At 42.9% G+C, this 23,886-nt stretch overlaps 1 protein-coding gene and 1 pseudogene across 1 annotated transcript in view; both read left to right on the top strand.

Annotated features, from left to right (window-relative positions):
• The first annotated feature begins 4,809 nt into the window (after positions 1-4,809).
• The window catches only part of LOC132230335 (protein mono-ADP-ribosyltransferase PARP14-like), a 181,123-nt gene continuing 162,046 nt past the window's right edge, over positions 4,810-23,886 (top strand). Inside the window, exons 1-3 of the mRNA XM_059687654.1 lie at positions 4,810-5,054; positions 10,220-10,353; positions 11,313-11,346. Coding sequence (XP_059543637.1) covers positions 4,868-5,054; positions 10,220-10,353; positions 11,313-11,346 — 355 coding nt within the window. The 5' untranslated portion in view covers positions 4,810-4,867. The remainder of the gene's footprint in view (positions 5,055-10,219; positions 10,354-11,312; positions 11,347-23,886) is intronic.
• LOC132230334 (protein mono-ADP-ribosyltransferase PARP14-like) overlaps positions 21,657-23,886 on the top strand; it is a 36,264-nt pseudogene continuing 34,034 nt past the window's right edge.

Here is a 23,886-nt window from a genome sequence, read left to right as displayed (position 1 = left end):
CGGCACAGCCCTACCATCCCGGCCAGCTGATCAATCCACTGTCAGGGAATTTACCGTGTCACCCCAGGGAGCGCAGCATTGGATCTTTGTCCCACAGCTGAAATATGTACTAACTCCCAACGTGGGACCTGCAGGGATTTATAGACCATTACCTAAGGACACCATAGGACTTATTTTAGGAAGAGGTAGCTTAACTATGAAAGGATTTCAAGTTTTACCAGGAGTGATAGATCAAGACTATACTAGAGAAATTAAAGTTATAGCACAGACAACAAATACCATAATTCAAGTTCTGCCAGAAACTAGAATAGCTCAAATTATACTTTCCCCCTATCATACAGCAGGGAAACTTCTCTCCACAGAGCCTCGAGGAGAGGGAGGATTTGGCTCCTCTAATCCAGGGGTTCTCAACCTGTGAGTCTTGACCCCTTTGGCGGTGGAATGACCCTTTCACAGGGGTCATCTAAGACCATCCTGCATATCAGATATTTACATTACAACTCATAACAGTAGCAACATTACAGTTATGAAATAGCAATGAAAATATTTTTATGGTTGGGTCACAACTTGAGGAACTGTATTTAAAGGGCCAGAAGGTTGAGAACCACTGCTCTAATCCAGTGGTTCTCAACCTTGGCTGCACATTAGAATCACCTGGGAATCTTTTTAAAATCCTGATTTCTGGGCCTCATCCAACGAAGATTTTAAAAAGATTCCCAGGTGATTCTAATGTGCAGCCAAGGTTGAGAACCACGGCTCTAATCAAATGTACTAGACACAGCTAGTTAAACAAGGGCGCCCAGAACTAGAGTTGAAATTAAGCGGGAAAGCCTTCCTAGGAATAATAGATACGGGGACAGGTGTTTCAGTGGCCGCCTCCAGGCACTGGCCCTCTGCATGGTCTCTTAATACAGCCACTGCTGATCTACAAGGCATTGGACAAGTCTCTCAACCTCAACAGAGTGTGCAGCTTATTAAATGGGAGGATCCAGAGGGGAATACAGGATATTTTACACCTTATGTGCTTGATCATCTGCCTGTTAACCTCTGGGGAAAGGACATTCTACAACAAATGGGGGTATTACTCATGAGTCCTAACACTGTGGTCATAGCACAAAGGTTAAATCAAGGATTTTATCCTGTTAAAGGACAAGGCAAAAGGCAGCAAGGCAGACTATCTCCTATCCCCACGTCCACACTGCCAGGGAGAAGAGGGTTAGGATACAAGGACCCACAGCCTTTTTATTAGGGGCCTTGGTCATTTCTCCAACCCAAAAGACTGCTGAAAAAATTACTTGACTCTCTAATGACCCTGTTTGGGTTGATCGATGGCCCCTAACTGGAGAGAAGCTTCAAGCAATGCAGCTTCTTGTGCAAGAACAGCTTGAAGTTGGTCATTTTGAGCCTACTTATAGTGCTTGGAATATACCTGTAATTAAGAAAAAATCAGGTAGGTGAAAGCTTTTACAAGACCTCCAATAAATAGGACCATAGAGATTATGGGCCCCCTTCAACCAGGCTACCCTCAACTACTGCAATTATGAGGTACTCATTCTAGATTTAAAGGATTGTTTTTTCACTGTACTTTTGCATCCAGATGATTGTAAACAATTTGAATTTAGTGTCCCTGCAATAAATTTTAAGGAGCCAGCGAAAAGATATTGCTGGAAAGTGCTGCCGCAGGGAATGGCTAACAGTCCTACACTATGCTAGGACTTTGTGGATACAGCTATCTACCTCATACAGCAGCAACACACCCAGGCATACATCATCCATTATATGGATGACATCTTACTTGCTCATGAGAATGTAAACACTCTTCATAAAGCTTTTGCAGACTTACAACACTCTCTTTTAACAATGGGGCTGTGTATTGCGCCAGAAAAGGTACAGAAAATTTCTCCTTTTCAATATGTAGGCAGTCTAATCGAGGGACATACTGTGCATCCTTGACACTTACAAATTCGGATAGATACATTAGTAATTTTTTTAATTGTTTTATTGCTTAAAGTATTACAAAGAGTATTATATATGTCTCCTTTATTTTCTCCCCTTGACCTTCCCCTGGCCTCCCATAGCCCCCAGTGTCTTGTGTCCATTGGTTATGCTTATATGCATGCATACAAGTCCTTCTGTTGATCTCTTACCCACCCTCTAACCCTCCCCTGCCCTCCCACTGTATTTGGACAGTCTGTTCGATGTTGCTCTGCCTCTGTATCTATTTTTGTTCATCAGTTTATAATGTTCAATTCCAGTTAAGGGCACGTACCTCAGCTACAGCCTCCTCTCCGGCTGGCAACCAATCGATGTGTTCCTCTCTCATAGATATTTCTCTCTGTTTTTCCCTCTCTAAAAATCAAGGGAAAAATATCCTCTGGTGAGGATTAAAATAATAAATAAATAAATAAATAAATAAATAAATAAATAAATAAATAAAATTTTAAAAAGCGTAAACTCTGTCTTTCATGTACTTACAACTATAAACCTACTTTTGCCTCACCCATAAATAGTTTCAGTTTAACTCTGATTTTATTTCTTGAAAATGATTATGTGAGGAAAAAGAAAAACTGTTTGCCCAGTTCTGGTGCCCCAAATTCTAGTGAAAAGAGGATGTTGATTTTATTTGTGATTTGGGGTGGGACACCTTGTGGGGGAAACAGCCACTGCTGTGTGGCTGAGGCTATGACTTGCCCTTCTGTGCCCTCCCCATTTCTGAATTGTGGACCATGTTGGTTTGAACTGGATGATGAGCACCACCTGCAGGTAGAAAACTGGAGAAAATATCTGAATACAGTTCAGCATTATTATAGATCAGAACAAAAGCCCAGTGAATTCTCTTTGGACCATCTCTGAAATGTAGTTTCTTTTTTATTAAGGGACAATATGTCAGGTCCAGTCCTGCAGGGGGAAGCAGCCCTAATTTTGGCAGAATCTGAGAGACGTCACTATCTCCTTCACAGAGGAAACAGAATCTACCAGGGAAGGACTTCCATACCTTCCATCAACAGCCATTCAGAATTCCCCGCTTCTCTACTCCATCTCCACCTGTTCCTGGTGCGTGGGAAAAGTGTCCCCTTCCTCAGGTTACCACTGCCTCCAGGATTCCACCCCACCTTCTCCCACAACCTGTATCTTCAACCTTCCTTCACTTCTTTCTACCAATATTTAAACATGCCAAGACTCTTCCATCTTAAACGATTTTAAAAGCCAGAAAACAAACTTAACAACTGCCTGATCCTATAACCCCATAAACTGCTGCCTAACTCCCTTTCCCCTTCAGTCACACTTCTGGAAGAGCTGGCTTCGCTTGTCTCCACTTCCTTCCCTTCCTTCCCTCCGTCCAGGGCCATCTCTGTCTCCTGCCCGGACTAGGAGACAGTGCTTGCAAGGTCCTCAGCAGTCCAAGCGACATTCTCTTCCTTGATGCACTGGTAGCGTTTGAATGAAAATCACTCCCTCTCACTGGAAACACTCTTATTATGGGTCAAGGATGCACACACTCCTAGCTTCTCTTCCACCTTTCTGGCCTTCCCTGGGTGTTCCTATCTGGTAGATGTCATTATGATCTAGCCCAGTGATTTTCAACCATTTTCATCTCATGGCAAACATAAACCAATTACTAAAATTCTGTGGCACACCAATAAAATATTATATTTTTGCCAATCTGACAAAAACAAAATAAAAGGTATAATTTTGATTCATTCACACCAGATGGCTATTGTTGTGTTGGAGTTGTCATATTTTTACTTGACAATCTAAGGGACGAGAGGTCAATGTCCCTGACTAAATAGTCAGGTATTGCATGTTTTAAAAATTCTTGTGGCACACCGGTGAAAATCACTAATCCAGCTAGTAGCTCACGACATCTGTCATCCCACATCCTTCATCCAGTCCTGCAGCTGTGCCTTCAGTATGGATTTGGAATCCTGCCTTTTCTCAGAAGGTCCTCCTCTGCCAGCACCCTGGTCTCAGCCACTCCCATCTCCCACCTGGGACAACACAGTAGGCGCTTGGAGGTCTCCCTGCCTCTTCTCTAGCTGCCACACAACAGCCAGTGGTTCTGTACACGTACAACACAATGGCATGCCCTCTTCTCACACCTCCAAGGTTATCCCCCATCATCCTTAGGCCTCAGGTTACATCTTACCTCCCATAAGCCCTCCCTGAGCCCCTCCTAATTTGTTCCATTCTCTGAACACCTCTGTATTCCTTCCAAGAGCACTCATTCCCCTGTGTCCTAACTCCTCTGTCCCGCAGCTTCCTGAGCTCAGAGAGGGCAGGAACTGTGTCCATCTGTTAAATCCATCCCAAGTGCATGGCACCTTGTAAATGTTATGTAAAAAACCTGTGAATGTACTGTCCTCCCCTCCGGCCCCCATTTCTAGACATACAATATTAGCAGATCCAGGAACAAACTGCAAAGGAAGGAAAAGGAGGTAAAATTCTCACAGCTCATTAATTGTTGGAAGAAGTTCCCAATGGACCCCAAATGTTCTAAAGATCCACAGTTTGATGAGCCATTTTGCTTCCTTGTCAAATGTCCTCTTGAGGCAAAAATAAAGCTGCAGGAAATCTGTGACACAAAGCTGCTGATTGCCCCTGTGGCTTGTGTGTGTGGTAGATGAGCCCTGGTTTTAGGGACCCGTGTTCACCCAAATACCTGGATGGCCTTGCCCTGGGCCCCAGATGAAAGTGAAAATTCTGAGGTTGTAACTCATCAAATCTGAGGTTGCTGTTTACAGCCAAAGGCAGTTACCTAAGAGCAGGGAGGAGTTCCCTCCCTCACCCCCAAATGAAAGCGAAAGAGGCAAAGTTAACTGCCTGAGCTGGGGTAGGACTAGCAGTTCCTCCCTGAACAGGGCTGAGGATGGCTGCGCCCGGCTACTTCCCGCTGCTGGTCGAGGGGTCCTGGGGTCCCGATCCCCCGAAGAGCTTGATCACCAAGTTGCAGTTGTACTTCCGGAACCAGAAGAGATCGGGAGGCGGGGAGTGTGAGGTCCAACAAGAACCCTGCAGCCAGGCCCGCTTCCTAGTGCTCTTCCACCAGCTTGAAGGTGAGAGGCGCCTGGGCGGGGGTGAGAGGAGACCATGGGGCTCTCCCTGTGGGGACACTTGGACTGGGGCGCGCAGCGGGACCGGCTCCAGCAGCAGCAGTTGGCGGTGCGAGGGTTGCAGAATGGACCAGAAATGCGCGGGGTCCCTGCGTTCCTCTGCCCCGCGCTTCTAGGAACTCAGCGGTGCTGCCTCTGCCTGGAGGTGGCGGGTGGGGGCAGAACCGCGCCAGGGAGAACAGAAAGGCGCTGAGAGCCCGGGCACTGGCCTCCTTTTACAAGGCTAATTGTGCATTAATGTATTAATACACAGAGTGCTAATGGCAGAGTTGCATCTCTTGCTCTTTTGGTCTTCTGCTTATTAAGGCAGCAGTTCTAGAACACCCAAGGTTTATGGGAACACGATTTTAAGGGAAGAGAAAGTTTCCAGGGATGAAAGTCCAACTATCCGTTAGGGAGATAAATTTGGTTGAAAATAGGCACATTGGTTTCTGTTGGGAGAGACCATGAAAATCAGACCTTTGAAGAGATACCTGCAGTTATTCTGAGTGAGGACAAGTGAGTCCTTAACAATGAAAATCAGTGAGGGGATGGAAGAGACATATTTGTGTGCTATTCTGGATTTGGTAACTGATTCTCTGGGAATGGGCAGTGCATTTGAGAGGGCAGGAGGGAAAGCCCTTCTTCCTTCTGTTAACATTTACAGGGGGAGGAGGGGAGAGGAAGGAAAGGGGCTAAGCAATGGGAGGAGCCATGAGATTTCCCCATGTATTGTGGAGCTTCCCAGTGGTTCTGGGGTTACCTGGGCAGGGGCAGAGGCCTGCTTAAAATCACATTGCCTGGGTGACATAGAGAGAGTTATTGGAGGGAGATGATAGCTTGCTCCTGATCACCACTGTCTTTGTTGGTCGTCACCTGTCACTCGGTTTCAGGCTGGTCCTCAGACTGGGTTGAAGGAGGTTGAGAGTTTTGAGCTTTTGAGGGGGAAGTTCCCCCCTCACAGGCAGCTGAGCAGCTGAGTTCTCTCCTCCCGCTTGCTTTGCTGTTGAAGAAAAAGGGAGGCCCTGGCTGGTGGGTTCAGTGGTTAGAGCATGGGCCAGTGCACTGAAGGGTTGCAGGTTCAATCCTGTGCTGATGTGTCTCTTTCACATCAAAGTTTCTCTCTCTCTCTCTCTTGCTTTCTCTCTCTCTCTCTCTCTCTCCTTCTCTCTCCCTCCTTCCCTCCCTCTCTCTCTCCCCCTTCCGTCCACTCTCTAAAAATCAGAGGAAAAAATATCTTCTGGTGAGGATTAACAACAATAACAACAACAAAAAACACAAAAAAAAAAACCAAAGGGGGAGGACGTATACCAAACATCTGCTTGCTTAAGACAACCACCAGGTCATTTAGGGGGTAGCACGTGACCAGACACTCCCAGAGCACACACCTTTTCCATTGGAATCTCACAGGAGAGGATGTGAACAACCCCTAATCTTACTTTCCTTCCCTGGATTTGAGAAGCATTTGGGCCAGAGGAGAGGAAAGGAGGCTTACAAGGCCATGAGAGCAATTGGAAAGCTTTAAGCAAGGATCCAGGAAGGAAAGATGAAACCCAGAGAGGAAAGGGGAACACAAATAAGTGTGAAAGAAGTGAGGCGGGCAGGGGGCAGGAGACAGGAGACCTGCTGGGCCCAGAGCTTTATGGAAACAGGTACACAGTTTTGCAAGGATTAATTTCACCAAGGAATGCACAGAAGGGCAGCTGTATGATATAAGTCATTTTCTCAAGGGATGTTACCACTTTGATTCCAACTGTTAGCATCACCAAGATTCTGGCCCTTAGCAACAATTCTTTCTTCTTTAGCATCTCATTAACCCTCAGCAGGTTAAACAGGCACAGCCCAGCTCTGTCCTAGAGACTCAGGAACCCTGAGTGTGGGTGGGTGAGGGCATCAGCACTTTGAACCAGCACCCTCGGTGACTCTGAGGCACTAAAGTTTGAGAATGCTACTTGTTGATGTCCCTGGATGAACAAAATGGGAGCCCATTATAGGAAATACACACAGCATAGACATACAACCAGTGCAAAATATGATTCTGTGATGATAACATCATTCTGTTCTAGCCCTCAAATTAGAACCATTTCAATCTCCTGCCAGGTTCCTTCCTTCACCTGTTTTAGCCCAGGACCCCCTACCTCCACCCCCACACTGCTCAATGGCCCCTTTGTGTTACCCCCAGCACAGACATCTCATAATCCCTGCAACTGATGACATTTTATGGTCAAAGTTCTTGGGGAGTGGAAAGTCCCAGTCAGTTTCGGTTTCCTATCAGAAGCAGCTTTCTCAGCAGCAAGTTGCCAGGCAATTTGCTAACAATGAATGACCTGCCCTGGCAGTCCTAGGGCAGGAGATCTTGTCTTTACAGGGAGACCCATCCCCTCCACACCAGGAAGTGGCCTCAGCAGGTGCAGTCTTGTCGTGAAACATGCCTTTAGTCATATAATTCACATAATCAGGCTGAGCCCACCAGCATTTCTCTGTGGAAATGACTGTAGAGCAACCAGAACTATTGAGAAGCTGCATCTCACTTTTATACAGTTCATTGAATATCTGAAAAGTTGAGCGTAAATTGACTTGGGAGATTTTTGGATGTGTACATTTATCATCCTCTCTGGTCATAATTTAGCTCCTGATTATTGTCAGTCTCTTTGGGGTAACGAAACCCATTAACAAAAGTAAGTGTAGACGGTTTGAGATTTGTGCAGAAAGGACATAGGTCAGGGTGGCTGGACATCAGAGATTCAGCCTTATTCCTCCCAGATTCACCGTTTCCTTGTTGGGGAGCACTTACTGATCTTGCTACCCTCTGTCATCTTGAAGTAGTGATGCCCATGCATATTGTACACAGAACAGGATGGCACATTCATTTATTTTTAAATTATTTTTAATAGATTTCAGAGAGGAAGGGAGGGAAAGATAGAATATTAATGATGAGGGAGAATCATTGTTTGGCTGCCTTTTGCATGCCTCCTATGCGGGATAGAGTCTGAAACCCGGTCATGTGCCCTGACCTGGAATTGAACTCTGACCTCTTGGTTCATAGGTTGAAGCTCAACCACTAGCACACCAGCCGAGCCAGGCTGACATTTTTATTTTATAATTTAATTGGTTTAGTTTATTCTTACCCAAGGATTTTTTTTTTCCATTGAGTGGAAGGTATAGGGGGAAAAGGGAGAGAGAGAAAAAGAAACATTGATGTGAGAGAGACACATCAATTGGTTTCCTTCTGCACTCGCCCTGATTGGGGCCAAAGGATGGAACCTGAAACCCAGGTATGTGCCCTTGACCAGGAATCAAACCCCTGGCCCTTCCATGGGAGGATCGACACTCTTACCTTTGAGCAACACAAGCCAGGGCCAGGCTGGCACATTTAAATGTGTGGCCCTAGCCAAGTCCGGGTTCCATCGATTGCCATCAAGGGCACATGCCCAGGTTGTGGGCTCCATCCCCATTAGGGAGCATGCAGGAGGCAGCCGATTAATGATTCTTTCTCATCATTGATGTTTCTATCTCTCTCTCTCTTCCTCTCTGATATCAATAAAAAAAAAAATAAGTGTCTGGATAGGACTCTACCAAAGTCTAGGGAATAATAAAAGGAAGGTATCACAGACGTCCATGGACAACTTGACTTAGAAAACTTAGCTTCCTCTCTGGCACCGGGTTCTTATCTAGCCCTTCCTCAAACTTGGGGCAGCCCCTTAGGAGTCTCTGTGAAGACATCTTTCCTCCCATCAAGAGTGAAATTTGAGTCTTATATTATTTTTGGAGGTCTGTTTCATTCTATTGGCATCCTACCCTTCCATGGATGGTTGAGGTGGAAAGCTACTTAAGCCCCTCTTTTTGAAAGATTCCTACCTGTATCTTTGGCCTCATCAGGCCAACCATATCAGAATGCAACATGGTCACCCAACATTCATGGCAGGGCTACAACAGTGAACAGTAGGGGACTCTCAAATGTTCCCCTTCATCCTGACATTTTTGCACCACCTGACTATGTCGACCATATCTCCTCATCTAAACTCACTCCCTATTCTCCACACTCTGAGATACACTATCTTTGCCTTTCTTTCTCTGCCTGCCTCTTATAATTATAACTTACATTTGCATACCCCTTGTGTGTGTTACAAAAGTCATTCACAGACCACTGGTTTGAATGAGAAAACAGATTTAAGAGACATGAAGATAGTTTCTCAATGTCACTCATGCAGGGTTGGAATTCAAATCCAGGTTTTTTGAATGCTTATGTTCATTGTTCAGTTTTTTTCACTACAGCCCAGCTGCCTGATATGCGATTTTGTTTTTAAATCTCTCCATCCATTTTTTCCTTTTCCTTTTCCTATCAGATGTGAGGCTTTTATCTTCACAAGTTAAAAGAATTGATTGAAAAACTTTTTAACTAGGTGCCTGGCCATTCTGCTTTTGGTTATCCGAGTCATCTTCCTAAAACATGGCTTTTATCATGACATGTCCCAGCACCAAATGTTCACAAGCTCACCGCGACAGATGCTGTAATTATTTCATTTACTGTACAATAAATATTGCTCTCTTTCTGAGTGCTCATTGAGCATCAGGTGGTATACTACATTCTTTTTTTAAAAATATATTTTATTGATTTTTTACAGAGAGGAAGGGAGAGGCATAGAGAGTTAGAAACATCGATAAGAGAGAAACATCGATCAGCTGCCTCTTGCACACCTCCCACTGGGGATGTGCCCGCAACCAAGGTACATGCCCTTGACTGGAATTGAACCTGGGACCTTTCAGTCCTCAGGCCTATGCTCTATACACTGAGCCAAACCAGTCAGGGCCTATACTACATTCTTTATGTTTCTTCAGTTTAATCCATGTAACACCTATATAATACAATCTTTATTAATTGCTTATTATACAGGAAGACTGAGGCTCTGGAAATACTTAAGGTTAAAAAAATAAGTTTAAAGATAGAATTCAAATCCATGACTGCTTGGTAAACTTTTCCTTTTTATTTATTTTTTCTACGTAAGGTGTCTCTTGGGGAAATGACTGAGTAATTGATTGATGATGACAAAGGCTTTGAAATATGGAATAATTTTGTGAATAAAGATTGCTTGATGGTTCTCCTTTACCTCCTTCTTTTGATATTTCAGTTCGGCAGAACGTTCTGGAGAGAGAGAACCATGAGTTAGCATTGCCAGGAAAAGGAACATTTAAGTTAACGGTCAAGTTGCCTCCAGACCCAAATGGAGTCCATGATGCCTCTAAGGAGAAAATTCCAGCAAAGGTAAGTAAAGGAGCAAGTAGCCAGGAAGTAGGGTGTTCTCCCAAGGTGTGTGGGATGGGAAGCACAATGAGGAACACCTAGTGCAGTGGTCGGCAAACTCATTAGTCAACAGAGCTAAATATCAACAGTACAACGATTGAAATTTCTTTTGAGAGCCAAATTTTTAAAACTTAAACTATATAGGTAGGTGCATTGTTATTAACTTAATTAGGGTACTCCTAAGGCTTAGGAAGAGCCACACTCAAGGGGCCAAAGAGCCACATGTGGCTCGCGAGCCGCAGTTTGCTTAAAACTGACCTAGTGGAACAAAAAATATAAATCAAACTGCAGTGAGAAATGCAACTGACAGATGTGGTGGGACATGTTTGGAATAATGAAGGAGGCACATTTTGTTTGCTCTTAGACACTTTCAGAAAAGCCAAGATTTGGGGGTTATAATAAGGGTGGGTTGAGATACAAAATTTTGGGTTGCTCTTAACCTGGAACTTGCTGTGTTAGTTTTACTTTTACATTGTTTTGAGGAGATAGCGATCCATCCTGCATGTACTAAGTATTTCCTAAAATGGTATAGTAATAGTATATTTACCTTGTTGGTTTGTTGGATTGTTGTGAGGTTTGGATGAGACAACCTGTGTAAAGCAAATGGTACAGTGTTCATGGGAAAGACACAATAAATGTTAAATGGGGAAAAAATGCAGATCTTACCCCATGCCCTGGACACTTGGTAATCACTGGGGTTTCTGTTATTTGTGACTAGTTTTTGCCAGTGATTTTTGTTCTGAGTAACTGGAGGTGACACTACATAAGGGGGGGTCATTCAAAAGCATTATTGCTGTATTTTTTCACTATTGTGTCTGCTGACCTTATATCTCCAGGCTGGTGTCAGGCACATTTTCTTAATGTAAAGAAATTTGCATTATTGGCAATTTATGAATGCTACTTTATTGTTTGAATTTCAGGAATCCAAGGCCAAAGAACATGCCAAAGAACCAGGTAAGGTCTCAATTGAGATGACTGGCCTTCACGAGGCAGTTTTGCTTTGATTAAAGATGGCACTTGTAGACATACATCATCCTTATCCTCTTTACTTCACAAGGCAGGTTTTTCTCAACTTGGCGGTGCCTTGGGCTCATTCTCAGTATACTCTCAGCCAGCTGTTCAGAGGGTGAACACTGGGGCAGCCACTTGAGCTCTAAGGTCTCAGGTCAGAAGGATGGAAACTGCTCTCTCTGTGGGGACTGGGAGACACCTTGCAATTGAGCGGAGGGCTAAGAGGGCCTGGTGGAAGGTGATGAACTGACCTTTAGAGCCCACTTGTGCCCAAGCTGCCATGGAGAAGCAAGACGTATCAGTGGGTACTGTGTGTGGCTAAGTCAGTTTCTGAGCACTGGGTGTGGGAAGTGCTGTCCTCAGGAGCCACTACAGGAAGGTGTGGGTCCTCTGTGGATGAAAGGTTGAGTGCTGGGTGCAGAATGGGGTGCAACCCTCCAGAGCAGCAGCAGCTCCTCTCCTCCATCTGCTGTAAGATAGAGCCGGACACCTAGTGGCTGTTGTGGAGTCTGTTGCTTAACTAGTGTCTGGGTGTTAGCCTGTGGCCCCTGACATTTACTACAGAAGCCACACTTTTCTGGGCTAAGCATGGTGTTATAAAGGGGACGAAAGAATGAAATGTGTTGAATGGCTGAGCAAGAGAGATAAAGTTATACATATCCAGATCTTAGGGAAAAGAAAATTCCAAAAACTGTGTAAGTATTTTATTCTAAAGTAGAAATTGTCTTGAGAACATGTTTAGATTTTTGCAACTTTCTCTTTTTGAAAATGGTACTGGGATGAGAGTTGGGGGTCATTGTCAGGGCTCTTGAGTCCATTGTCAGAACTCTATTAATTCATTAGAATGGTGATCAAAATGAGGATGGAGGGTGATTGTTTAGTAGGTCCCATATCTAAGGGATGAGGAGAGCAGAGGACACAGCACCATGAAGGCACTAGGCTTGCCTGAAACCCAGAGCTTCGGGTTAAAGATTGACAGGCAGTAACAGAGCAGGGAAAGGCACACACCAACTGATATCAGGGGGTATGAGCACTAAGCCAGTGTCCTGTTTCAGGCCATGCTGAGCTGGGTTGGAGCTCAAAGGTGGAAACCAGCAAGTGGAAGAACTAGAAGAGAGATGAACAAGAGCAGAGAAATACGGGTCACTTGTGGTCAGCAAATTCCGTTTATTCCAAGTCTATATGTCAAGCCTGGACCCGCTTTTAAATCCCAGAGCTGTGTCTGACCTTCCTGTAAGAAAATATGTTAGCGCCAATGTGTCTGAAGCCACGTGTGTCATCTGCCTCCAAACCAGTGCCCTCTTCTGTCTTTTTTATTTCTCTTTAAGTGCATAATCAGTTTGACCATCACCTACTAGAAATTTGTCTTTTCTTTAAGCTTTCACATATGTTGGTCTCATTCATTCCTCCCTCACCCCAGGCCCCCATTATCACTTTACAAATCCAGCATGGCAGGAATACCCTGCTTGTTCTCTCTGTACCTGCTGTCCTTCTCCTTCAATCTGACCAGTCCTTTGTATTGCTGGACATCTGGTCATCTTTTTCACAGAAACCTTCCCTGGCTCACCTTACCACCAACTGCAAGATAAAGTCCAGACCCCATTCTGGATGAAGCTGACTTTTCTGGCCTCATTTCTTACATCTCTGTACATGAGAGCTCCTTGAGCTTTTTTGGTCAGATCACCATTTCCTAAATAGTTTGGCACAACACTATCCTCTGCCTGTATTCTGCTGCTCACAGTACTCTCTAACTCACTTTTCTCTACCTAAATTCCATAGACCCTTCAAAATCTACTCAGATTCCTCGTCTTCTCTAAACCCTTTCCAAGCCAGCCAATCCCTTTATCTCTCTTTCTTGGAATCCTGAATTAATTGTTGGTGCTCTTTATATGGCAATGCCTCTCTTGTGATGAAGCTTCTAATAGTGGGGTGATAAAACTGTATTGCTAGCAAGGCACTTACCATTCACTCAATCCAATACTCTCATTTTTAAATTAAGAGATGTGCCCAAGCTCACATGGCTAAAGAGTGACAGAGTCAGGGGTTGAACTCATAAGGCCTCACCTTCAGCCCAGTATTCATTCTGATTTGTCATTCATGACTCATTGAATGCTAGTTTATGTTGCTATTGAATCCTCAAGCTATTTTTTATTTGGCATAAGTGTGTGTGTGTGTGTGTGTGTGTGTATGTGTGTGTGTGTGTGTGTCTTTATTGGGGTGATCTAACTGCTGTAACAAACAAGTCCCCAGATCACAGTGCAGTGTAGTTGGCAGCCAGGGTGGTTTCCCATCTTACTTTTAAGTCCTTTATACATTTTGAGTTTATTTTTGTGCAAGTTGGTGATCTAGTTTCATTTTTTTTGCATGTATCTGTCCAATTTTTTCAACACCATTTATTAAAGCGACTGTCTTGACTCCATTGTATGCTCTAGCCTCCTTTGTCAAATATTTTTTTTTAATTTCTTTATTGGTTAAGGTATTACAAATGTGTCCTTATCCCCCCATTAACACCCAACCTCCCCCCCCCCCCCCACCTCCGCAGTCATACTCTCATCCCCCTGTTGTCCGTGTCCATTGGTTTGGCTTATATGAATGCATACAAGTCCTTTGGTTGATCTCTTCCCCTTATCCCAACCCTCCCCTACTTTCCCTCTGGGGACTGATAGTCTGATTGCTGTTTCTCTGTCTTTGGATCTGTCCCTGTTCATCAGACTATGTTGTTCTCTATATTCCACAAATGAGTGAGATCATGTGGTATTTATCTTTCTCTGACTGACTTATTTCACTTAACATAATGCTCTCCAGTTCCATCCATGCTGTTGCAAATGGCAAGATTTCCTTCTTTTTACCGCAGCGTAGTGTTGCATTGTGTAGATGTACCACAGTTTTTTAATCCACTCATCTGCTGATGGGCATTTAGGCTGTTTCCAGATCTTAGCTATGGTGAATTGTGCTGCTATGAACATAGGGGCGCATATATCCTTTCTGATTGGTTTTTCTGGCTTCTTGGGATATATTCCTAGAAGTGGGATGACTGGGTCAAATGGGAGTTCCATTTTTAGTTTTTTGAGGAAACTCCATACTGTTCTCCACAGTGGCTGCACCAGTCTGCATTCCCACCAGCAGTGCACAAGTGTTCCTTTTTCTCCACATCCTCTCCAACACTTGTTGTTTGTTGATTTGTTGATGATAGCCATTCTGACAGGTGTGAGATGATACTGCATTGTCGTTCTGATTTGCATCTCTCTTATAATTAGTGACTTTGAGCATGTTTTCATATGTCTTTTGGCCTTCTGAATGTCCTCTTTTGAAAAGTGTCTATTTAGGTCCTTTGCCCATTTTTGGTTTGGATTGTTTACCTTCCTTTTGTTGAGTTGCATGAGTTCCCTGTAAATTTTGGAGATTAAACCCTTATCGGTGATATCATTGGCAAATATATTCTCCCATGCAGTTGGCTTTCTTCTGGTTTTGTTGATGGTTTCCTTTGCTGTGCAAAAGCTTTTTTTTTTTGTATGTAGTCCCATTTGTTTATTTTCTCTTTAGTTTCCATTGCCCTAGGAGCAGTATCAGAGAAGAAATTCCTTCGGCATATGTTTGTGATTTGGCTGACTGTGGATTCTTCTAGTATTTTTATGATTTTCAGTCTTACGTTTAAGTCTTTTATCCATTTTGAGTTTATTTTTGTGTATGGTGTGAGTTGTTGGTCTAGTTTCATCTTTTTGCATGTATCTGTCCAATTTTCTCAACACCATTTATTGAAGAGACTGTCTTGACTCCATTGTATGCTCTTGCCTCCTTTGTCAAATATTAATTGGGCATAGTGGTTTGGGTCGATTTCTGGGTTCTCTATTCTATTCCATTGATTTATATGTCTGTTTTTGTGCCAGTACCAAGCTGTTTTACGAACAGTGGCTTTGTAATACAGCTTGATATCTGGTATTGAGATCCCACCTACTTTGTTCTTCTTTCTCAGGATTGCTGCAGCTATTTGAGGTCTTTTTTTATTTCAGATGAATTTTTGAAATGTTCATTCTAGATCTGTGAAATATGCTGTTGGTAATTTAATGGGGATTGCATTGAATATATAGATTGCTTTGAGTAGTATGGACATTTTGTTGATGTTGATTCTACCAATTCAAGAACATGGTATGTTCTTCCATCTGTTTATGTCTTCCTCTATCTCTTTTTGCAGTGTCCTGTATTTTTTGGCATATAAGTCTTTTACCTCCTTAGTTAAGTTTATTCCTAGGTATCTTAATTTTTTTTTGGTGTGATGGTAAATGGGATTGCTTTTTTAGTCTCCCTTTCTGTAAGTTCACTATTGGTGTAAAGAAATGCCTTAGATTTCTTGGCATTAATTTTGTATCCTGCTACATTGCTGAATTCATTTATTAAGTCCACTAATTTTTGGATGGAGTCTTTAGGGTTTTCTATGTACAGTATCATGTCATCTGCAAATAAAAACAGTTTTACTTCTTCTTTTCCAATTTGGATGCCTTTTATTTCTTCTTCTTTTCTGATCGCAATGGCTAGTACTTCCAGTACTTTGCTAAACAGGGGTGGTGAGAGGGGGAATCCCTGTCTTGTTCCTGTTCTTAGGGGAAATGGTGTTAGTTTTTGCCCATTGATTATTATGTTGGCTGTGGGCCTGTCATATATGGCTTTTATTATGTTGAGGTATGATCCTTCTATTCCTGCCTTGCTGAGAGTTTTTATCAAGAAAGGGTGTTGGATTTTGTCAAGTGCTTTTTCTGAATCAATTGATATGACTATGTGATTTTTATCTCTCGATTTGTTTATGTGATGTATCACGTTTATTGATTTGTGGATATTGTACCATCCTTGCATCCCCGGGATAAATCCTACTTGGTCATGGTGTATGATCTTTCTTATGTATTTCTGTATCTGATTTGCTAGAATTTTGTTGAGTATTTTGGCATCTATGTTCATGAGGGATGTTGGCCTATAATTCTCTTTCATTGTGTTGTCTGTATCTGGTTTTGGTATTAGGGTGATGCTGGCTTCATAGTATGAGCTGGGAAGTTTTCCTTCCTCTTGGATTTTTTCGAATAATCTGCGAAGGATATGTTTTAGTTCTTCCTTTAATGTTTGGAAAACTCCTCTGTGAAACCTTCCGGCCCCGGGCTTTTGTTTGCTGGGAGCTTTTTGATGACTGCTTCAGTTTCTTCCATAGTTATTGGCCTATTGAGATTTTTAGAATCTTCCGGATTGAGTTTTGGAAGATTGTGTTTTTCTAGGAATATGTCCATTTCCTCCAGGTTGTCTAGTTTGTTAGGGTAGAGTTGTTCATAGTTTTTTTTTAAAGAATTCTTTGAATTTCTGAGGGTCTGCTGTTATTTTGCCTCTTTCATTTCTGATTTTGTTTACTTGAAACCTCTCTCTCTGCTTCTTGGGGAGCCTGGCTAGAGGCTCATCAATCCTGTTTATCATTTCAAAGAACCAGCTCTTGGTTTCATTGATCTTTTAATTTTTTATTTTTTTTTGCCTCTATGTCATTTATTTCTGCTCTGATCTTTATTATCTCCTTCCTTCTGCTCACTCTGGGCTTTTCTTGTTGTTCTCTTTCTAATTCTTTGAGTTGTAGAGTTAGATGATTTACTACCATTTTTTCTTGTTTTTTGAGGTAGGCCTGTCGTGCTATAAACTTCCCTCTCAGGACTGCCTTCATTGTGTCCCATAAATTTTGCATTGTTGTGCTGTTATTGTCATTACTTTACAGGGTGTTTTTAATTTATTCTTTGATCTCACTGGTAACCCAATCATTAGTAACATGCTATTCAGCTTCCAAGTGTTTGAGTTTTTCGGATTGTTTTTATTGTGGTTTATTTCTAATATTATGCCATTGTGATCTGAGAAGATGCATGGTATGATTTCAATCTTCTTGACTTTGGGGAGACTTTGCTTGTGACCTAATATGTGGTCTATTTTTGAAAATGTCCCATGTGCACTTGAGAAGAACGCATATTCTGTAACTTTGGGGTGAAATGTTCTAAAGATGTCAATTAAGTCCATCTGATCTAGTGAGTCATTTAGGATTGCTGTTTCCTTCCTGATTTTTTTATTTTTTTTTTCTAGAGGATTTATCCAGGGATGTCAGTGGTGTGTTTAAGTCCCCTAGTATGATTGTGTTGTTGTTGATCTCTCCCTTGTTATTTTCAAGGAGGTTTTTATGTATTTGGGTGCTCCTGCACTGGGTGCATATATGTTTATAGGGGTTCTATCCTCTTGTTGTATCAATCCCTTTAGTGTTATGAAGTGGCCTTCCTTATCTCTTGTTATGGCCTTCACTTTGAGGCCTATTTTGTCTAATATAAGTATTGCTGCCCCAGCTTTTTTTTCATTTCCATTTGCCTGAAAGATATTTTTCTATCCCTTCTTTTCAGTCTGTGTGAGTCCCTTGTTCTGAGGTGGGTCTCTTGTAGACAGCATATATATGGGTCATGTCTTTTTATCCATTCAGCCACTCGATGTCTTTTGATTGGAGCATTTAGTCCATTTACATTTAAAGTTATTATTGAAAGGTACTTGCTTGTAGTCATTTCTATTTTTGTGCCTGTGTTCTTTCTTACCTTTATATTTCTTCTTTTTACAGCATTCCCTTTAGCATTTCTTGCAGTGCTGGCTTGGTGGTGATAAACTCCCTTAGCCTTTTTGTGTCTGCAAAGCTCCTGATTTCCCCTTCAATTTTGATTGATAGTCTTGCTGGATAGAGTATTCTTGGATTCAGTCCTTTGCTTTGCAACACTTTGTATACTTTCTTCCATTCCCTTCTAGCTTGATGTGTTTCTGTTGAGAAATCATTTGATAATCGGATAGGGGATCCTTTGTAGGTAACCCTCTGTCTCTCTCTTGCAGCCTTTAAGATTCTCTCTTTGTCTTGTACATTTGCCATAGTTATTATGACATGTCTTGTTGTGGGTCTTTTGGGGTTCATTTTGCTTGGGACTCTCTGTACTTGTGTAACTTTTTTCTTCCCCATATCTGGGAAGTTTTCTGTCATTATTTCTTCAAATAGATTTTCTAATCCTTGCTGCTCTTCTTGTCCTTCTGGCAGCCCTATTATGTGTATGTTACTTCATTTCATGTTGTCCCAAATCTCCCTTAGGCTCTCCTCCTGCTTTTTAATTTTTCTCTCCAGTTGCTGTTCAGATCGAGCTTGTTTCTCTACCTTATCTTCTAACTCAATAATTCGGTCCTCTGCTTCTTCTATTCTACTGTTGAAACCTTCCATGGTGTTTTTGATTGTAGCTATATCACTTTTAATTTCTTCCTGATTCTTGCATAGGTTGTTGATTTTCTCATCCATCCGGTGAATGAATTGTACAGCCATTACTCTGAATTCTTTTTCTGTCATGCTGCATTCTTCAACTTCATTAATTTCCTTTCTTGGCGACTCCTAATTTTCTTTCCTTTGGGGGTTGTGTTGTCTCCCCATTTTGATTATCTCCAGATGGTTCAAACGTTGAGTTCCGTGGGTCAGGGCTGTGTGCAGTGGGAGCCTTACCCCACCCTAGTGTCATTGAAGAGCTCTGACACTAAAATGTGTGGTTGTGGTGGGTTGGTGGGAACCAGGCTTGCTCAGAGTCAGTGTTACCAGTGCTCAATGTGGCCTCATGTGTGCCCTTAGAATTAGGGACCCTACCTGCACCATGATGAAACAGAGACCCCCCCTGGAGTGTGTAGAAAATCAGAGACCCCTAGCGTGCGCCAGGAGTCAGAGTTCCCCAAGAATCCAGTATCAGAGTCTCTGTTGCTTCGCACGGCCTCGCATTGAGAATCAGGGTCCCTGTGTGCCCATGCACCAAGAATTGGAGTCGGTGGCTCTTAGTATGAATGCACAGGGATTCAGGGAGCCCAGGCGCAGGTGATAAGAAACACAGTCAAGTCACTGGTGCTTGGTGCTGCCTCCTGCCCGGAGAATCGGGGTCCCGGGGCCCACGCTACACGGGACCAGTTCCTGGTGTTCGCGCATTAGCTCCCAGGCCAGGGCACCTGTAGCCGGCACTGTGCAGGACCAGTTCCCTGTGTTCGCGCACTTCCAGGCTAAAGTTCCAGTAGTAGCACTGAGGTCCAGGCAAGGGGTGGGTCAATCAGTTACTATGGCGTTGCCCATGAGCCTGCGGGGAGGGGGATGGGCTCTGTTACTCACGAATCTGCCGTGGGGATTTCTGGACTCTTGGTGTCCGTGGGTCTGTAGCTGTGGTCTCAGGTCTCTGTCTCCAGTGGCTGCAGGGTCCTGGTTTGCATCTGAGACCAGACTGGGTGGTGCTGAGACCAGGATCCTACTCTCAAGCAGCGCTGTTTCTCAAGATGGCGTGGTCTTTGTGCCTGTGCTGGCCGCCCAGGAGTGTCCGCGCAGAGAGCAGTGTTCCGCCATCTAAGGCTGCCCGGTTTAGCAGCCCCTTAGAAGACCTGCAGAATCTAACTGTCCCTAGCTCATACACACACACTCCACACACTCCTCTATCACTCCCTCGTGCTCTCACACTCTCTCCCTCCCTACCTTCCTGCCGGTTGCCATCTTCCTTTCTTCTCCTTTGTCAAATATTAAATGAGCATAATGACTTGGGTCAATTTCTAGGTTCTCTGTTCTTATCCATTGGTCTATATGTCTGTTCTTGTGCCAGTACTAGGCAGTTTTGAGAACAGTGGCTTTGTAAGATAGCTTGATATCTGGTATTGAGATCCCACCTACTTTGTTCTTCTTTCTCAAGATTTCTGCAGCTATTGTAGGTCTTTTTTTTTTTTTTTATTCCAGATGAATTTTTGGAGAGTTTGTTCTAGGTCTTTGAAGTATGAGGTTGGTATTTTACTTGAATCTATAGATTGCTTTGGGTAGTACGGACATTATAATGGTGTTGATTCTACTAGTTCATGAACACAGAATATTCTTCCATTTTTTAAATGTCTTCCTCTATCTGTTTTTTCAGTGGCCTATAATTTCCTGAGTATAGGGCCTTTAACTTCTTGGTTAAATTTATTCCCAGGTATCTTAATTTTTTGTTGCAATGGTAAATGGGATGGCTTTTTTAGTTTCTCTTTCTGTGAATTCATTATTGGTGTATAAAAAAGCCATAGATTTCTGGGCATTAATTTTGTATCCTGCTACATTGGAAAATTCATTTATTAAGTCTAGTAGTTTTTTGATAGAGTCTTTAGGATTTTCAATGTACAATATCATGTCATCTGCGAATAATGACAATTTTACTCCTCCTTTTCCAACTTGGATGCCTTTTATTTCTTTTTCATGTCTGATCACTATGGCTAGCACTTCCAGTACTAAGTCGAACAGGAGTGGTGAGAGTGGACATCCCTGTCTTGTTCCTGTTCTTAAGAGAAATGATTTTAGGTTTTGCCCATTGAGTATAATGTTGGCTGTAGGTTTGTCATATAAGGCTTTCATTATGTCGAGGTATGTTCCCTCTATTCCCACTTTGCTGAGGGTTTTTATCAAGAAAAGGTGTTGGATTTTGTCAAGTGCTTTTTCCGCATCAATTGATATGACTATGTGATTTTTGTCTCTCAATTTATTTATGTGATGTATCACATTTATTGATTTTTGGATATTGTACCAATCTTGCATCCCTGGAATAAATCCCACTTGGTCATGGTGTATGATCTTGCTGGATCCGATTTACTAGAATTTGTTGAGGTTTTTAACATCTATGTTCATCAGGGATAATGGCCTGTAATTGTCTTTCTTTATAGTGTCTTGGGATTAGGGTAATGCTGGCTTGGTAGAAAGAACTTGGAAGTGGCCTTCCCCTTGAATTTTTAAAATAGTTTGAGGAGGATAGGTTTTAGTTCTTCTTTGAATGTTTGATAAAACTCCCTTGTGAAGCCATCTGTGACAGGGCTTTTGTTTGCTGGCCTTTTTAAAATTACTGTTTCAATTTCATCAGTAGTTATCAGCCTATTCAGGTTTTTTGATTCTTTCTGATTAAGTTTTGGAAGGTTTTATTTTTCTAGGAATATGTCCATTTTGTCGAGGTTGTCCAGTTTGTTGGAGTAGAGTTGTTTGTAGTATTTTTTACAAACCTTTATATGTCTGTTGGGTTGTTCACCGCTTTCATTTCTGATTTTGTTTATTTGTGTCTTCTCTCTTTGTTTCTTCCTTAGTGGGGAAATCAGAAGATTTACAAAACATTGAGCCACAAATCAAGGAATTAATAGAAAACGCCACTCAAAAAGTTAAAAGAGAAGAGCAAAGTCTGATGGAGACAGTGGCCATGTCTCCAAGAAGGTATTCTCTTTTGTGCCACAGCGGTGTGCAGGAGCATCTCCGCAGGGAGTACCCAGAGATGGAGACTTTTTATGACAGAGCCACCCAACACATGTGCTTTAAAGGACTCGGTATAGATGTGTATAAAGCAAAAAGTGAAGTCCAGGAAAAGGTGTTCACCATGGTTCACAAAAGCATTCAGCTACCCCCTGAGGTTTTCCAGTTTTTGCAACAGGTCGACTGTTCAGAACTCTCCAAGTCTCTTTTGATAGCACAGAAAATTCTTGCAGTTTATGAGCTAGAGGGCACAACTGTTTTCTTAACCGGCTGTTCATCTGAAGTCCTCTTAGAAGCTGAGAAGCAAATGGTCAGTGCCTTAAGTTATAAGCGCATAGACATTGAGGACAGGGAAGTTCTTAACAGCAAGACATGGAAAGCCATCACTAACAATTTGCCAAAGAAGCATAATTCCTCCTCAAAGACTGTAATGATCAATGAGTTAACTTCAGGAACCACAGCTGAGGTCATTATTGCAGGCTGCATGAGAGAAGTAAATGAAATCTACCACATTCTTTCTGACTTTGTGGAAAAAAACATGAAAATAGAGAGATTCCTTGAAATAAAGCCTCCCTTAGTTATTGATTATTTAAAGGCAGAGGAGCAGCCATTCTGGCAAAAGATAAAGATGAACAAGCTAAATGTTCAGGTAGATTTCAATGCTAGGAATGATCCAGAAGGCATTTTACTAACTGGCTCAAAGGCCGAAGTCCTGGAGGGAATGAACATCCTCAAGCAAGCCAGGGATTCAGTTTGTGTTAAAAGCATCAGTATTGATAAGCCAGGAGCCAGCCAGTCCTTCCGGGATAAACCATGGTATTATAAACGTGAGGTACGGTCATTTGGTTGTTTTGTGGAACTGCTGCAGAATGAAGGAAAGAAGGAGGGAGGTGGCAGTGATGGGCAGAAGTGCTCCTGTCGGACAGAATTGGCCCCTGGCGTCTCTCTGATTGTACAGCAAGGCGACTTGACACGGTTTCCTGTTGAAGTGGTGGTGAATGCCGCAAATGAGGACCTCCGTCTCAGTGAGGGCCTGGCTGCTGCTCTTTCAAAGGCAGCTGGCCCTGAGCTCCAAGCAGACTGTGATCAGATAGTGAAGGAAAAGGGTAAGATCCCAACTGGCCATGCCACCATCTCGAAAGCAGGAAAGCTCCCATACCACCAGGTGATCCATGCAGTAGGACCCAAGTGGAACAGCAGTGATGTTCTGGGGTGTATGTTACAGTTAAAGAATGCCGTGAAAAGAAGCCTCAATTTGGCTGATAATTTCCAGTACCAATCCATAGCCATCCCTGCCATTAGTTCTGGAGACGGTGGCTTTCCCTTATCCCAGTGTGTGAAGATCATTGTTTTGGCCATCAAACATTCCTTCCTATATAACTTGGCTGGATGCACCTTGAAAGAGGTTTACCTTGTGGATTTAGCTGAAAAGACTGTTGAAGCCTTTGCTGAAACTGTGAAAACTGTATTCAAAAACAACAAAACTAGTACTGCTTCCCTGCCCAGTGTACCAGCCGGAGTCCAGCCGGGCCCGAGAAACACTGATGGAAACAGAAAAATGCTGCTGTGCCCAGGTGGTCTGAGGATCCTGTTGGTGAAAGGAGATGTGCAGAATGCTATGGTGAGTGTCCCTTTTACAGAACACCCACTAGGTGCTGCAACTCCAGGGAGTCTGTTGCCAAAGGAAGATTAGGATCAAGGGAGAATTAGGGAGAGAATTCCATGCTCTCCATGGGGACCTGGAAACAAATTTCCTTAGAAAATAGGGCTACTTCATCACAGCATTTACTGATAGAGGGTGGCCAGTTATCTGTGGGTGGGACCTGGAAGTGTGTTCAGATCACCATGTCCCCAGCAAATGTGAAAATCCAAAATAATGCCTTACAATTACAAGGCTCTCTATATTTATTCAGGGCCTTCAGACCTGTGATATTTTGGCAAATCTGAGGTTAATTTCCGATCAGATTTACTGATAGCAGATATAGAGGGTAGACTTGGGACAGAAGACAGGAATCTTGTCAGTGGAATTGAAGCAGGTTGAGCCTGGAGGCCTGAGTCTGAGGGCCAATCAGCACCCAGCACCAGTAAGAAGCTGTGGGAAGGAAAGTGGAAACTGCACCTGGAGGTGGTCTGAGTACTATGTGCAGACAGTTATTGTAAGTGTGCCAGGGCAGTCATGTGTT

The sequence above is a fragment of the Myotis daubentonii genome, chromosome 3 (assembly GCF_963259705.1).
Source record: "Myotis daubentonii chromosome 3, mMyoDau2.1, whole genome shotgun sequence".
Taxonomy (NCBI): domain Eukaryota; kingdom Metazoa; phylum Chordata; class Mammalia; order Chiroptera; family Vespertilionidae; genus Myotis; species Myotis daubentonii.
This window is presented reverse-complemented; position numbering and strand designations above follow the sequence as displayed.